General features: G+C 27.5%; 9 protein-coding genes across 9 annotated transcripts in view; 4 read left to right on the forward strand and 5 right to left on the reverse strand.

The window, feature by feature from the left end:
* ENU1_136820 (eukaryotic initiation factor 4E, putative) overlaps positions 1–28 on the reverse strand; it is a gene marked incomplete at both ends in the record, with an annotated part of 537 nt that extends 509 nt beyond the window's left edge. Inside the window, one exon of the mRNA XM_008860209.1 lies at positions 1–28. This exon is cut by the window's left edge and continues 215 nt beyond it. Coding sequence (XP_008858431.1) covers positions 1–28 — 28 coding nt within the window.
* A 230-nt stretch (positions 29–258) lies between these two features.
* On the reverse strand, positions 259–1,092 carry ENU1_136830 (hypothetical protein; the record flags this gene model as incomplete). Its single annotated transcript, XM_008860210.1, has 1 exon — positions 259–1,092. The coding sequence occupies one exon, from the start codon at positions 1,090–1,092 to the stop codon at positions 259–261; it is 834 nt and encodes a 277-aa protein (XP_008858432.1).
* A 411-nt stretch (positions 1,093–1,503) lies between these two features.
* On the forward strand, positions 1,504–3,712 carry ENU1_136840 (TLD domain containing protein; the record flags this gene model as incomplete). Its single annotated transcript, XM_008860211.1, has 3 exons — positions 1,504–1,639; positions 1,700–1,805; positions 1,867–3,712. The coding sequence occupies 3 exons, from the start codon at positions 1,504–1,506 to the stop codon at positions 3,710–3,712; spliced, it is 2,088 nt and encodes a 695-aa protein (XP_008858433.1).
* Positions 3,713–3,806: 94 nt separating this feature from the next.
* ENU1_136850 (calmodulin, putative) lies at positions 3,807–4,262 on the reverse strand (the record flags this gene model as incomplete). The annotated part of the gene is made up of 1 exon (XM_008860212.1): positions 3,807–4,262. The coding sequence occupies one exon, from the start codon at positions 4,260–4,262 to the stop codon at positions 3,807–3,809; it is 456 nt and encodes a 151-aa protein (XP_008858434.1).
* Positions 4,263–4,453: 191 nt separating this feature from the next.
* ENU1_136860 (amino acid-polyamine transporter, putative) lies at positions 4,454–6,091 on the reverse strand (the record flags this gene model as incomplete). Its single annotated transcript, XM_008860213.1, has 1 exon — positions 4,454–6,091. The coding sequence occupies one exon, from the start codon at positions 6,089–6,091 to the stop codon at positions 4,454–4,456; it is 1,638 nt and encodes a 545-aa protein (XP_008858435.1).
* A 353-nt stretch (positions 6,092–6,444) lies between these two features.
* Positions 6,445–8,195, reverse strand: ENU1_136870 (Rap/Ran GTPase-activating protein, putative; the record flags this gene model as incomplete). The annotated part of the gene is made up of 2 exons (XM_008860214.1): positions 6,445–7,493; positions 7,556–8,195. 2 exons carry the CDS (start codon positions 8,193–8,195, stop codon positions 6,445–6,447), a joined length of 1,689 nt encoding a protein of 562 aa, XP_008858436.1.
* A 281-nt stretch (positions 8,196–8,476) lies between these two features.
* ENU1_136880 (hypothetical protein) lies at positions 8,477–8,920 on the forward strand (the record flags this gene model as incomplete). Its single annotated transcript, XM_008860215.1, has 1 exon — positions 8,477–8,920. One exon carries the CDS (start codon positions 8,477–8,479, stop codon positions 8,918–8,920), a length of 444 nt encoding a protein of 147 aa, XP_008858437.1.
* A 71-nt stretch (positions 8,921–8,991) lies between these two features.
* Positions 8,992–9,951, forward strand: ENU1_136890 (inositol 1,3,4-trisphosphate 5/6-kinase; the record flags this gene model as incomplete). The annotated part of the gene is made up of 1 exon (XM_008860216.1): positions 8,992–9,951. The coding sequence occupies one exon, from the start codon at positions 8,992–8,994 to the stop codon at positions 9,949–9,951; it is 960 nt and encodes a 319-aa protein (XP_008858438.1).
* A 317-nt stretch (positions 9,952–10,268) lies between these two features.
* On the forward strand, positions 10,269–15,071 carry ENU1_136900 (multidrug resistance protein, putative; the record flags this gene model as incomplete). The annotated part of the gene is made up of 1 exon (XM_008860217.1): positions 10,269–15,071. One exon carries the CDS (start codon positions 10,269–10,271, stop codon positions 15,069–15,071), a length of 4,803 nt encoding a protein of 1,600 aa, XP_008858439.1.
* Between the last annotated feature and the right edge of the window lie 677 nt (positions 15,072–15,748).

The following is a 15,748-nucleotide window of genomic DNA, read 5'->3' on the forward strand; positions in this document are numbered from 1 at the left end:
TTTTAATCCATTTTCCTTGGTTTTCCATTTACCGTTATTATTATTATTATTTTTGTGCCATTTATTGATATTGACATTTCTTTTTTTATTGTATAACATTAAATTTCTATAACTTGTTTGCTTTTCTTTACAATACACAAATGTTTTACTCAATAACCATTTCATTAAAATTAGTTATATTTCCTGCATTGGAAAAGGATCTTAATAAGATAAACAAAAATAGATAACTAAAAATAAGCAATTAATAACAATGAACATCTATTTACTTAATGAAACACCTTCTATAGTCAAGTCTTCCAGTTCATTTGAATCACTAATTAAATACATTAAATCTTCATTTATTTCCCCTAAGCAATTTTTATCATTTTCTATTTCATCATAATATCTTCCATCTAACACAATAATCTTATTGCTTATTTCATTAGTTTTAAAATTTTTAAAAGTTTTTAAAGTAACAATACAATAATTACTAAGCTCTTCAACTTCTTCTCTTGTGATATTTTCATTAACTTCAATTATTACTCTATTCCCAATTAACACACTTTTTAAGATATTAATAAGTAATTGATAATCAGTAAATCCTTTAATGCATACAAGCTCAACATTGTAACATCGGTTTATAAACATTTCCCTAAAATCAAATGAAACTCCATCAAAATCTAAACAAAGTTTATATAATAATGGGAAATAGTCAAAGTCTATTTCATCATAATAATATATTTTTGTTTCTATACCAACAATTTGTTTTCTAACATTCATTATAACTTCATAATCATCAGGTAAATTAATAATTCTTAATTGTGAAAATTTTATAATATCTTCTTCATCAATCCATTCCACACATCCTTCCTCATCAAGTTGTGTCATTTCTTTTCCATCAATAGTAGCTGCAATGGCTTGTGGAAATAGTTTTGAAATAACAAAAAAATCTTTTTTTAGATTTTTTCCTTGTTTATTTACTGTTTTAAACAATGGAATTACTTTCATTTCTTCTATAGCCATTTTAACTTTTTTATTTACTTGAATAAGTTGTTTCACTGTTGTTAGAGAAACATATGGAATTATTCGTTGTATTTGGGTGGCATTCAACATCTTTAAAGGAATATAATAATTTGTTGTTTCATCTAAAAAAAAATCTTTTATTTTCTTCCGGAAAACCAACCATTGGTCACAATAGTATTATTACTATAACAAAATAATATCTTTTTTGTTGGTGTAATCTCAAAATATAAATTATCAAAAGATTGAGTTGACGTAATAATAAAAAAAAAACCAATTGAAAATAAAAAGTAAATGACGTAATAATAAAATAAAAAAACGGGTTTTTTTTTTAAATCACACGATTTTTTTTTATGAAAAAAAAACACTTCTCTTTTTCTAAAAATACAGTAATAAAATTAGAAGGAAATAGAAGAAGAGGAGAATAAAACAAAAAAGATAAAAACGAAAAAAGTGAATTTTGTTTAATCTAAAAAGTAATAAACTATCATTTTTTATTAAACTATGGATGTGAAACAGTATTTTGACTGTAAATCCAACTCAAAATTTATTCTTGATTTCGATTCATTAAATCCTGTCCTACATGATTTCAGTAAAGAATGTATATTATCAATTCCTTATCCAACGAAAAAGGAGATTCGTTTGTTTTTTTTTTCGATTATATTAAGACAATGAGCTATAATCATATAACATTAATTAGAGGCTTTTACCCCTTTAACACATAACCAATTAATGCATATTGCTGTTGTATTAGTTACTCATCAAAATGTACACAATGTATTTTCATCAGTTGTACCTAATGATATGTTTGTTTTATTCTTTTAATACTTAAGAAGTTAATGAATAAACACTAACCAAGTTGTTTAGACCAGAAAACATTTTTTGGTGTAAATATTTTCGTTTTCTTTATACAAAATGTGGAAAAGAAAAACAATATCAAAAAAAGATTCGTGCTCGAGATCGAAAACGAAATGACCAATTGGTTCATGTACTTTCATTATGGAAAAGTTTAATTAATAATATTAAATCTGAGATATCTCATACTGTTAATCCAAGAGAAGGTTTACTTATTCTAAGTGGTACTAAAGAATGTTTGCAGTGTCATCCAAAATTGGTATCGGATGTAATTAAAGTTGTATTCCCTTTTGCTTCATCTAAATCAACAATGTTTAAACGAACTTCATTTATGTTAACTTCTCCAGTACAATTACGAATTGGTTCTTTAAATGAAGATAGAGTTACTACTGAAAATAGAGATGAGTTAAAGTCTCAAAAAGACAGAAATATTATTAATATTTTTATTAATGATGTACCAGAAGACCATTTAAGAACATCTATTGATAGTAAAACAAGAACATCATTAGACCTTATGGCGTTTGAAAGAAAGACCTCAAGTTCATTTGGAAGTCATGTTATCGAAAGTTTAAGCGAAAGACCAAGAATGAGTGTTACTGAGTTACAAAGGAATTCAATCACATCAAGTGATAGTGATATTCCAGCACATAGATTCACTGTTAGTGTATTTAATATCCTTTTTGGTAAATTAAAATCACACAAACTTCAATTTGTTGGTCCATTACTTAATTTATTAGTAAAACATTATTCTGGATTAGAGGCATATGTTATTACTCATTGTTTTGTATGTAATTGTCTTTATAGAGGACTTTATCCATATACTATTGTCCAATTTGATTATTTTTTTATTGCATTTGATGAGTTAGTAAGAGAGAGATTTCCAGATTATGTTGACTCCTTAACAGTGTCTTTAGTTTCAATTTATGAAAACCTCTTTACAAATTTGTTAATCCCATTATTAGATTCAATAGATAAATTCATTGCCCTAACAATTCTTGAATATCTTTTATTGTATGGATATCCATTTGCATTAAAAATTATTCTTATTTTAATTGAACAATCATCAACTCCACCTAAGCGAAGTGAAGAAGTAATCCCAACATTTTCTAAAGTATTAGAATATGATGCACCAGGAGTGATTGCTCAAACATTAGACCTTCCATTTCCTGATTATGCAAATTACCATTTCTTATTACCAATTAAGGAATCAGTTCATTCTACAAATACACCATACACTTCAGAAAATAAAAACCTTCATTTTATTCAAGAAAGAATGACAAACCTTACCCTTCCTAGTGATATGATTCCAGTTAATAGTTATGTAAATTTTGTATCAATGTTACCAGACAGATTTGCAATAATGGATTTTACTTGTCTTTTTTCAACAAAAACTGATGGCTTTTCTTTAAGTAATTTATACTCTTTATGTGCAGCACGTTCTCCATTAATTATATTAGTCAGAGATGATACTGGTGCACTTTTTGGTGGTTACGTATCAGACCCAATCAAAATTCATCGCCATTATTATGGCACAGGAGAGTCTTTCCTTTTTACAATTGAACCTCATACTAAGAAATATAGTTCAACATCAGCAAACAATTACTTTATTATGACAAACTTAGACAAATTTATTATGGGTGGAGGTGATGGTTTCCCTGGTTTAGGATTCAATAGATCATTAGAAGGTCAAACATATACTTGTCCGACATTCAAAAATGAACCATTAACAGTTAATGAAAATTTTAAAACAATAAGACTAGAGATATGGACATGTGCATCTGTTGCCTTAATAAGTAATTTCTCAGAATCAGAAAGTGCCTCTTCATCAAGACAATCTATTGATGGAGGAAATTTGTAATTAACTTATTTCATCCATTTATTTTATTATAATTTATAATAAAATTTACTATTAAAATAATAAAAATAAAAGTATTGATAAAAAAGTGAATTTATTATTTGCTGGTAATCAATTTAACGAAATCATCAACATTAATCAACCCTTCTTCAACTCCAATTTCTTTTAAAAGGTCATCTACCTCTTGTTCAGTAAGTTTTTCTCCAAGAGTAGTTAAAACATGTTTAAGCTCTGAAGCTGAAATGTAGCCATTCTTTTCTTTATCAAAAATTTCAAATGCTTTCTTAATATCTTCCGTTGAATCTACTTCTTGTCCATATTCTAACATAATAGTTAAAAATGTTTCTTGATCAAATTTACCACTATTATCTTTATCATAATCTTTGACTATTTCACTAATCTTTTGTTTTGTTGGATTTGCTCCAAGTGCACGCATAACTGTTCCGAGTTCTTCAGCTGTAAGCTTATTATCATTATCCTTATCAAACAATTGGAATGCTTCTTTATATTCTTGTTGTTCTTCTGCAGTTAATACCTTCTTTTGTTCACTCATTTAATTGAACCTTTTTTCCTAGTTCTTTTTTTCTCCATTTTTAATCTTTTTCTCTTCTCTTCACCTTTTTTAAGTTCTAATTTTCTGTTAGTATAATTTTTCAATAAAAACTATTACTATTTCTAACTTATTTTAAATTTATCCTAATAAAAGAAATTATTTAATTATATATAACAAAAAATATGATTCAATTATTTCATTGAGTCACTGCTCATACTTAACTGCTCTTGATAAGAACTATTATTACTATCACTTTCTGTTGTCATTGAATAACTCGCTGAAGAATCCATAATTGCAACAGTTCCTGATTTTCTATTTTCTTCTTTAATTTTTGTGATTTCATCAGCATAACCAGAAACAGTTCCTTTTATATGAACAACAAGGTTTTCATGGAGTTTAAACTCATGGGGATAAAACCAATAGAAAATTACTGAGGAAATCATTACGATATTGAGTAATACTCCTCCTAATATAACGGTTAATGTAGAAGACAATAATCCAAGAACACAACAAGACGCACAAAAAATAATTGTTGGAGTTGCATATAAAACAGCCAAAGTTAAGTTACATCCAAATTTATAAGGACGATGAAGATTAGGGTATCTATAACGAAGAAGGATATAGGCAATACAAATGAATAAAACTCTAATTGCATAAAACGCTGAATCAACACCAACTAATTCATCAAAATTCATTGAAGCAGATAAAATAAAAATTAAAACTCCTTGAAGAATAATAGAAACTTCAGGGGTATTAAATTTTTTATTCACATGTCCGACATATTTTGTTATTAATTTATGGAAATCAAGTTGAATAAATCCATGGAATAGTCTTGAAGCTGTACATAATAAGGTTAATAAAAATCCTAATGATGATATTAGTCCTCCTATAAACATTAACCATGGAAGTGATTTTGCAATCCATCCAATAGAAATTTTTTCACTAATAGATACAAATGAACCTTCTTGCCATTTAGCCCAATTGTCATCTAAAATTGTACCAACAGAACATGGAATAATATATGTTAATACTGTCATAATAACTAACAAGAACATTGATCGTGGTACAGTCTTCTCTACATTTTTGACTTCTTCACTAATATTACCACAACCATCTACTCCATTGATATTCCAAAACAATACTGAAATTAATAATGACCAATTCATTTCTTTGAATGGTAATGTTTCAATTAAATTATCCCAATGTGCATTTGAATCAAATACTCCAACACAACAAAAAATTACAAATGGAGACAACACAAATAATGTAAATAAAACACTCATCTTTCCAATAATATCAACTCCAATTACATTTAATACAGTTGCAACAGATGTTACTCCAAATTTAATTAATACAATTGCCCATTGATCTAAATTTGGTACTTTTTCTGTTAGATAACCAATAAATAATGTAGGATATACTGCATTGTCAATTGTAGCACCAATTAATGAGATAATAGTGATAAACATAGTAAAGAAATTAGAATATGGAGACATTGAGGATGTCACCCAATCAACTAACCCTCCATTTGATGGTAAACTAGAAGATAGTTCTGCTGTAATCAAACAAATAGGTAGCATGACTAATAGAGAAGAACATATCATGATAATTGTAGATACTAAAGGACCAACAGACTGAACTAAAGGTTCAGCTCCATATGCTCCTCCAACAACAGAAATAAAAAGAATTCCTGTTAATTTCATTGTTCCAAGAACTTTTGGTTTAACGTCAGTTTGGATTGTATTAATTTCTACACTATGATGGTCGGCGGTGGTTTCTTCTTTTTGATTATCAATAATGTTCGGTTTTGAATATTGTAAATCATTCATTGATTTTTTAAGATGAAAAGTTTAGGGTTTTTTCTTCAATTGTTCTCTCATAATCTTCTTGTATTCTTCAACTTATTTTTCATCCTTTTAACTTCAAAGAGAAAAAAGATTAGTTGTTTGATACTTTTCTGAAAAGCTTTTCTTGATACGGAAAATTTTTGAAACATACTACTTTAAATTAAGACATTTATTTGATACAAGCCATTCTTATATGATAAAAATAAGAAGATAATTCTTTTAATAAAGTATTTTCTTTATTGTTTAACATGAAAAATACTTTTATTTGTTAATTACATAATTATTAATGAAAGTTAAAATATATTAAAGAAAACAATCAACCATATTCAAATAAATTAAAGCTTTGCAGCTATACACGCTATTTGTTGTCTTCGTGTGTTTTCAGCATTTGTCCTAAAAGGTGGATAACGTAAAGCAGTACGTTCACCATTAATCATTTTTTGCATCAAAAAATCTCTGAATTTCAGATCCATACGATAAACACCACTATCAAGATAAGGGGGAAATGGAGAGATACTAGGTTTTGTTACAACAGACACTCGACAAAATTGGTCAATTAATCCACTTGTATCTAATGTACTTTTATCACCTCCAACTACTTGTTTAGAGCTAGCAATACTTTCTAAAGTCATTCGATCAATATATTTAAGAGCATCATTAGATTGTGTAGAGTTAATAGGATTAGAGCTAAGTGAGTCACTTTCTTTTAAATCAATACCTAATGTTGTGTATGCTTCTTCTTTACTAATTGGTTGAACAATAACAAAAATGTGGTTAAAGTGTGAAGTAAATAACCTTGGGTCAAAGTGTTTAACTCCTTCTTCTAAGAAAACTAATACAACAATATCATTTCCAATATGTCTTTTACGTTCTAATTTTTGGATGTCATTATCATTTGTTGGTAATAAAGGGGCAACATGAAACATAACTTCATTATTAAAATATTTTGTGTAGAAACTAAATTCACCAGTTTCATTAAATTTAGTATCTAAACCTCCACTATAGGCACCAAATCCTTCTAATTTTATTTTGTCAGCAATTAAAAACATTAATTCATAAAATCGTTTTGGTATTTCATCATTACCAAAGATGGCATTTTCATCTTGTCCTGGTTTAACACAAACAACTCCAAATTTATATTTTCTTACTGTTGACCTTTGTTCAATTGTTAATAATTCATCATCAATTTGGGGAACATTTGAATATTTCATGATTTTAGCTCCTCTTGGGAAGATATTTCTATATTTTGTTGGGTCAGTGTCAGGTGGAATAACTAACTTAACATATTCTTTACTTGTTCTCAAAATAGCTTTTTTGTATTTTTTACTTTCATCTACAGAAAGAAGTATTGAATCTTCTTTATCCAAATAATGTTTAACAGTTTCTAATAAAAATTAATTACTAAATTTTTTGTATAACACAAATTATAAATTTAATCAAACAAACTTTTATTGTAAAAATATGTTTCATAAAAAGGAAATTCGGTTTCTGCTTCAATAATTGGCATTTTACTATTTCTTCTTTCTTTATGAAAGGTAACTGAATTTTGATTGGTTTCAATATTATACCTATCTTGAAGAATATTATCATCAACCATTTCATTTGAAACTGGTGCAAATGTCCAATCTTCTGAAGTATAATAAACTGATGACCATGGGTCAGTAGTTAATATATCAAATGATGTTGAATCAATCAAACTAAATAAATGTTCTCTAGATTTTAATGATTTTCTATTAAAATAAATAACATCCTTAATTGGATAAATTGCTTTAATTTCTTTATTAAAATGGCATAATAATAATGTAGGTGTAATTTCAACACATTTATCTACCTTACTCATTTTTTTTTCTATTTGCTCTTGTTGTTGATTTTCAAGTAGCTTTTGATATTGCTCCTCTTCGTATTGCTTTTGTTCTTCCTCAGCTCGTCTTATTTCTTCAGCTTTTTCTTTTTCTTCTTGAATCCGTTTTTCTTCTTCTTCTTTTTGAAGTGCCTCTTTTCTGATAGTATCTGCACTAGTCATATTTGGTTCATTTAGTAAATCGTCTATGTCTATCTCATTATTTGAATTTGGTGGTATGTCCATTCTTCTCAACGATCTTGTTTTTAGTTTTCTTTTTTTTTTCTTCTGTCGTCCATTCATTCTATTTTCTATGTTTTCTTTTTTCTCATTTAATTTAATATATTTTATTTTATATAATTTTGATACTTTCTATTTAACCAATATAAATTGTGATATATTTATTTTAATGAATGACTAAACGTTACCAAAAAATATGTATAAATTAATAAAGAAAAAACACAAAAAAATTCAATGGTATATGACAAGATACTATCACGAAAAAATCTCTTGAGAAGAGACAGAGAATGGAATTTGTAGAAGTGGAACACATTAATTCAATAATTGACCAATTTATTCAAAAGAAATATACTCATTTAGGTGGGTTGTTTTATGTTTATCAAATAAATAGATTTAATAAAAAGAAGACACGAGTAATTCAATGTACAGATGGACAATTAATCATTTTTTCTATTGAGGCTATCATCATAAATAAAGAAATTTATGATATTCGGCTGATTCAAGAAGTTCAAATGGATTTATCAAATACCCTCTTTCTAAGACTCAATCCTTTTCAATTATTAATTAAAACATCAGGTGGAAATTGTGTAATTCAATCATTAAGTACTGAAGAGATGGACATATTAATAGAAGGATTAATGGAGTCTGCTCGTTCACTTTCAATGAATTCGACAACAATTACCTGTGCTCAATTTTATTATCCCTCTTCAGTAATCCTTCAAGAAAATTAGGTTTTATGTTTGATTAATTTTTTATTCACAAATAACTTTTTAATTTTAACTTTTATTTGTTATATCTTTCTATGACAACAAAACAAACTGTTTCTTTAGTTATATGGCTTCCTGAATCAAAACAAAAAACCTTATTTATTTCTACAAAAGATCATACTCAGTTTGAATTAAATAATATAATATTTGATGTTACTTTATCAACTGAATTACCTGATAAAGAGCCTAATGCCATCATCACTAAAAGAACACACCCAGTAGGTAAAATGGCAGACGAAATGAGAAAATATGAAAAAGATCATCCAAAAGTTTTATTCTTAGAAAGTAGTGCAATTCATGACATGATGAATAGTAGAGAAGAAATTAATGAACTTCTAATTAAAAACAATATCCCTATTCCTAATTCGTTTAGTGTTAAATCAAAAGAAGAGGTAATTCAATTACTCCAATCAAAACAACTTATTCTTCCTTTCATTGTTAAACCAGAAAATGCACAAGGTACTTTTAATGCTCATCAAATGAAGATTGTGTTAGAACAAGAAGGAATAGATGATATTCATTATCCTTGTTTATGTCAACATTATATAAATCATAATAATAAAATTGTAAAAGTATTTTGCATTGGGAATACTCTCAAATGGCAAACAAGAACATCTTTACCAAATGTTCATAGATGCGGAATAAAATCTGTTGATTTTAATAATCAACATTTAGAAGATATACTTAGTTGGCCTGAAGGGGTAATAGATAAACAAGGTATTATTGAAAATTCAGCTAATCGTTTTGGTAGTAAAATTTTAGAAGACCCAATCTTGTTAAATTTGACAAGTGAAGCTGAGATGCGTGACTTAGCTTATAAAGTTCGTTGTGCATTAGGTGTTCAGTTATGTGGGATTGACTTTATTAAGGAAAATGAACAAGGGAGTCCTTTAGTTGTTGATGTTAATGTATTTCCATCTTATGGAGGAAAAGTAGACTTTGACTGGTTTGTAGAAAAGGTTGCGTTGTGTTATACTGAGGTAGCAAAAATTTAAATGTCTACAATATTTTGTTATTATTATTTTTTTATAGAATAGTTATAAAACTATGATAAAAATATTACTTTTCAATGAAAATAACTAAAAATAACAAGGAAAAGTCGATTAGTTCAGAAAAATTTTTCAAGATGAACCCTTGAGAGAAGACGCAAAAGAGAGAAAAAATGTTACCACGAGAAGATAATAACAAAGAAAAACAAGAGTAAATGGTAATGAAAGAAAAGAAAAGAATAAGAAAGAAATAATTATAGATTTAGAGATTGAACACTTTAGATTATAAACTAAAAAATAATATCTAAGAAAATATAAAATAAATGGCTGTCTCAGATAGTGCATTTTTCCAATGGTTTACAGACAACAAAGCGCCAGAGTTCTTTAATGAAGAACATGAAGAATTAACATTGTACTTATCTGGTTTTGCCATGACATTATTTACATTATTATTATTTGGACCATTATTCTATAGATTAATTAAAGTAATACTTATGCCAAAAACAACAGTACCACAAACAATTAGTTGGTTGTTTATCTTTCGAATTGTTCCAATGGTAGTAATATTTATGATTTGTTTGGCACGAGCAGTTATTCCATTATGTTATGGACTTATGAATTCTACTATTTATAAACAAACAGATATTAAATATTATGATCCAGAAGAAGGAATTGCTTATTATTTAATTATTCCAAATTTCCTTCTTTGTCTTGATTGGTTAATTGTAATGGTTGATTTTTATTTTGAAAGACAACGATCAGTATTCTTTGGAACATTTGTTCAAATATTTATTTTAGGACAAATGTTTATTCATTTATTATTTATTGGAACTGTTACTTCATCAGATTCACACAGAACATTTATTAATTTAATAAATATTCTTTTTATTGTCATTTATTGGATTGAAGTAGTTGCTTCTTTAATTCTCTCATTTTCAATGTTATTTAAACAAGACAACAGATTTATTAATCCTGAATATAAAAGAGTTGTTTCTTCAAATAAAGAAGAAAGGGATGCTGATAGATCTAATAGTCAAGAAGAAAATAATGACGGAGGTGATATTTATGGGTCATCAATTCATTTTACTCCAATGTCTAATACATCAGTTAGTCAATCATATCAAAACGATACTTTAGGATTATTAAGAAATAACCAACCTGTAGATTCTCGTGCAAAACCACAAAGAAGTTTCTTTGAAAAAGTAAAACATTTCATTGATTTTATTACATTTTCTAATATTAAAGAGATTTTAGGATTTAAAAGGGGGTATCAAAAAGGAATGACAATGGATGTTTCAGATATTGATCAATTAGATATAAAAAATAGATCTAATTATCTTGTTAGACAATTTGAAGTTGCTTGGGAAAAAGCAAAAGAAAAAACAAAACCTAAATTATTAAGAGTTATGTTTAAATTAAATGGAAAAGCAATGTTAATAGCTATTATCCCTAGACTTATTTTTGATATTACTATGTTTATTCCAATTGTTGCTCAAACTATTATGATTAGGATGGGATCTCAATGGCATTCATATCAAGATGGATCTTCATATTCTACAACTGTTTTTGAATCTGCTAGTTCTGAAGACTTAGATTGGAGATATAGTAGAAGTGCAGGAATGTTATTTGGTGTATTAGTTACTATTATTGCTATAATTTCATCTGTTTCTGGACATTACTTTAATTATATTACAACATTAGTTGGACAAAAAATGAGATCAACACTTATTATGGCTATGTATGAAAGAATATTTTCAATGAATGCTAAATCACTTTCTACTACACCACATGGTCAAATTCTTAATATGATGTCAGTTGATGCAAATTGTGTTAATGATATGTGTTCTCAAGTTCATTTGTTATGGTCATGTTCATTAGAAGTTATTATTTCTATTGTTTGGTTATTCTGTGTGGTTCAATGGTCTGCATTTGCAGGATTAATTATTATGTTCCTTGCTGTTTTTGCTAATGTTGTATTGGCTAGATTTATTGTAAGACAAATGAGAAAGTTAATGATTATTAAAGATACTCGTGTCAAATTATTAACAGAAGTTTTAAATGCAATTAAAACAGTTAAAGTAATGGTATGGGAATCTCATCTTCATGGACAATTACACGAAACAAGAAAGAAAGAAGTTAGACATATTTTATTTGTTATTGCATTCAGAAGTTGTATGAACTTTATTGTTTGGGCTATTCCACCTTCAGTTAGTTTTGTTACATACGGTATTATTACTATTATTGCAGGAGGTGATTCTGGAGCTCTTAAGCCAATGGATGCATTTATTACTCTTGGATTATTTAATATTATGAGACTTCCTCTTATTAGATTCCCTAAATTATTAAATGATACTATGCAAGGTGTTACTTCAATGAGAAGAATTCAAGAATTTTTATTAAAAGGTGAAGATCAAAAAGATAGAGATGCTGATAATGTCATTGTTGCAGTAGAACCTGCTTCACCAGATTCACCTGTTATTGCAGTAGAACATGCTAGTTATACATGGGAAGATAATGACTCAATTGCACTTTCAGACATTAACTTTACTGCTCAAAAAGGACAACTTATTGGAATTATTGGAGAAGTTGGATGTGGTAAAACTGCATTCTTTAAATCATTATTAGGTAATTTACACAAAACAAATGGTATGGCACTTTATAATGGAAAAATTGGATATGTAGCTCAAAATGCATGGGTTCAAAACCTTACTGTTCATGATAATGTAGTATTTGGAAAGAAACATGATAATGATTTATATGAAAAAGTTGTTGCTGCTTGTGAATTAAGAAATGATTTAGAAAATTTCCCTGGTGCTGATCAAATGGAAGTTGGTATTGGTGGATCTAATTTATCAGGAGGACAAAAACAAAGATTAGCATTAGCACGTGCTACTTATCAAAATGCAGATATTTATTTATTAGATGATTGTTTAAGTGCTGTTGATGCTAATGTTGGACAAAACATTTTCACAAATTGTATTAAAGGAGTACTTTCAGAGAAAACACGTATTTTAATTACTCAAACTTTCCAGTATTTACCAGAATGTGATTATATTTATGTTATGAAAAATGGAACTTTCATTGAAAAAGGTACTTTTGAAGAATTAAAAGCAAATCAAAATAGTGAATTTTCTAGGTTATATTCTAATTATGTTGCTAATGTATCTCATGGTGATGAACATGGAAAAAGAATTCTGAAAAGAAAAGTTAAAAAAGGAATGAAAGCATCTCAATTAATTGCAAAAGAAAATACACAAACTTATGCTGGTTTTGGAACAATGTTAACATATATTAAATATGGTGGATGGGTTTACTTTACTTTTGTTATGTTATTCTTCTTTATTTCATCATTCTTACTTATTGGATCTAATTTCTGGTTAGTTATTTGGACTGATGAAGAGAAAAAGAATAATTCTGCTTTCTTTAGAGAGTTAAATGGATATGAACTTGTTGGATCTTATGGATTGATTGTATTTGTTGTATTGATATTTATTATTATTCGTTTCATCTCTCTTGGAGCATTTAATGGAAAAGCATCTATCAATCTTCACTTTGATGCATTAAATCGTGTTCTTAATTCACCAATGTCTTTCTTCCAAGCAACTCCAATTGGAAGAATTTTGAATAGATTTAGTGAAAACTTATTTGTTATTGATGATAAAATTAATTTGTCATTAGCTCAATTTATTTCTTCTGTTACTCTTTCTATTGTCACTGTTATTATTACATCTATTTCATGTGATATGATGCTTGGTGTTTTTGCTCTTAGTATTTATTGGTTCTTCTATGTATTTAATTGGTATATGACATATGCAAAACAATTACTAAGATTAGACATGGTTTATAGAAGTCCTTTATATAACACATTCCAAGAGACATTACTCGGATTAGATACTATTCGTATCATGAAGAATAATCATCGTTTCACTTCTATTTTATCAGAAAAATTAAATAAACAACAAAAAATTTATTATGCTACTAATGTTTGTCAACGTTGGCTTGGAATGAGAGTTGAATTAATTGGATGTGTTGGACTTGGTGCTGTTGTTATTTTCAGTTCAATGAGAATTTCTAGTATCTCACCATCACTTATTGCTTTACTTATTCTTTATATGTTCCAATTCAATAATATTTTGAATCAATTAATTCAATCATCTGTTGAAGTTCAAACACAATCTACTGCTATTCAAGCTGTTTGTGAATATTTGACTTTACCATCAGAAAGAGGAATTAAAGAAACTGATCCAACTGTTACTGGACATGTCCCAGATAATTGGCCAGAAGCTGGAGACGTTCAATTCCAAAATGTTACAATGACATATAATCCTGATTTACCACCTGCTGTCAATGAATTAACTATTCATGTCCGTCCTGGAGAAAGTGTTGGTATTGTTGGAAGAACTGGAGCAGGTAAATCATCCATTATGGTTACATTATTCAGATTGTATGAAATGACTTCTGGAAGAATTATTATTGATGGTGTTGATACTTCCACTCTTGCTCTTGAAACATTAAGAAGTAGATTATGTGTTATTCCACAAGAACCAGTTTTGTTCAGAGGAACATTAAGAAAGAATCTTGACATTCTTGGAAAACATACAGATGAAGAACTTATTCAAGCTTTAGATGATGTTAACATTAGAGAACATATTTTCTCAAAAGGAAATGGTCTTGAGACTGAAATCGCAGAAGGAGGATCTAATTTCTCTATTGGAGAACGACAATTAATTTGTCTTGCAAGAGGATTGTTGTCTAGATCAAAAGTGATTGTTCTTGATGAAGCTACTGCTAATGTTGACTTACAAACAGAAAAGAGAATTTTCAACGCATTATTCACACATTGTAAAGGAAGTACTATGTTCATGATTGCTCATCGTTTACATACTATTTTAACTTGTGATAAGATTTTAATGTTAGAAAAAGGACGTGTACTAGGATTTGGAGCTCCTGAAGAATTGAAAAAGACATGTCCAGAATTTGCTGCTCTTGTTTCTAAAACTGGTTTTGACATAGAAGAAGGAAATGAAGAGAAGAAAGAAGAAAAATTAATAGACATTGAACCTCCAACAGAAAAGAACGAACAAAAAGATGACCATCCTTCAACCCAACAACCAAGTATTCTTTAAATTTAAGTAAATTTTTAAAAGAGAATCAATAAAATTTTTTGGTTTTTATAACTAAATAAATATTGTTGGTTAGTGTTTTTAATAAAAACTAAATTTTGATAGTGGATTGAAAATATTATTAATAAAATAGCATTATCACAAAAAATAGTCATATGGTAATAAAAAATAGTTAATTATGTGTTAATAGGATTGTCATTTTTTCGTTGATTAATGGATATTAACAACTTTATACATCATTAAAATGGGTAATTTCTTTGTTTTATTTATTATTTAGATTTTCTTCTTGACTTTTGAATAAAACATTTTATTTTATTTTATTTCTTTTATTGTCTTTTCATTCTTCTTCTTTTTATTTTCTTCTTATCTGATTTTTACTTTAATGTTAATAAATACATTCTTTTTTTGTTTTCTAATTTTATGTTGATAGAACAATATCATTATGGTATTATTTATAACTTCATGTAGTATTAACATCATCACTTATTTCATTTTCTTTGTTATTATTTCTTCATATTAGCTTATTTCATTTTTTTATATTATTATTTAATACATTTCTTATTCAAACACATCATAATTCAATATTTGGTTTTTATAAATATTTGTGTGGAGTTTCATAAATGTAAGTTTCAACAAAACATGACATAAAGAAATAAAGAAATAAAAGAACTAAAAAAAGA

Source organism: Entamoeba nuttalli, assembly GCF_000257125.1.
Source record: "Entamoeba nuttalli P19 unplaced genomic scaffold asmbl_5708, whole genome shotgun sequence".
Taxonomy (NCBI): Eukaryota; Evosea; order Mastigamoebida; family Endamoebidae; genus Entamoeba; species Entamoeba nuttalli.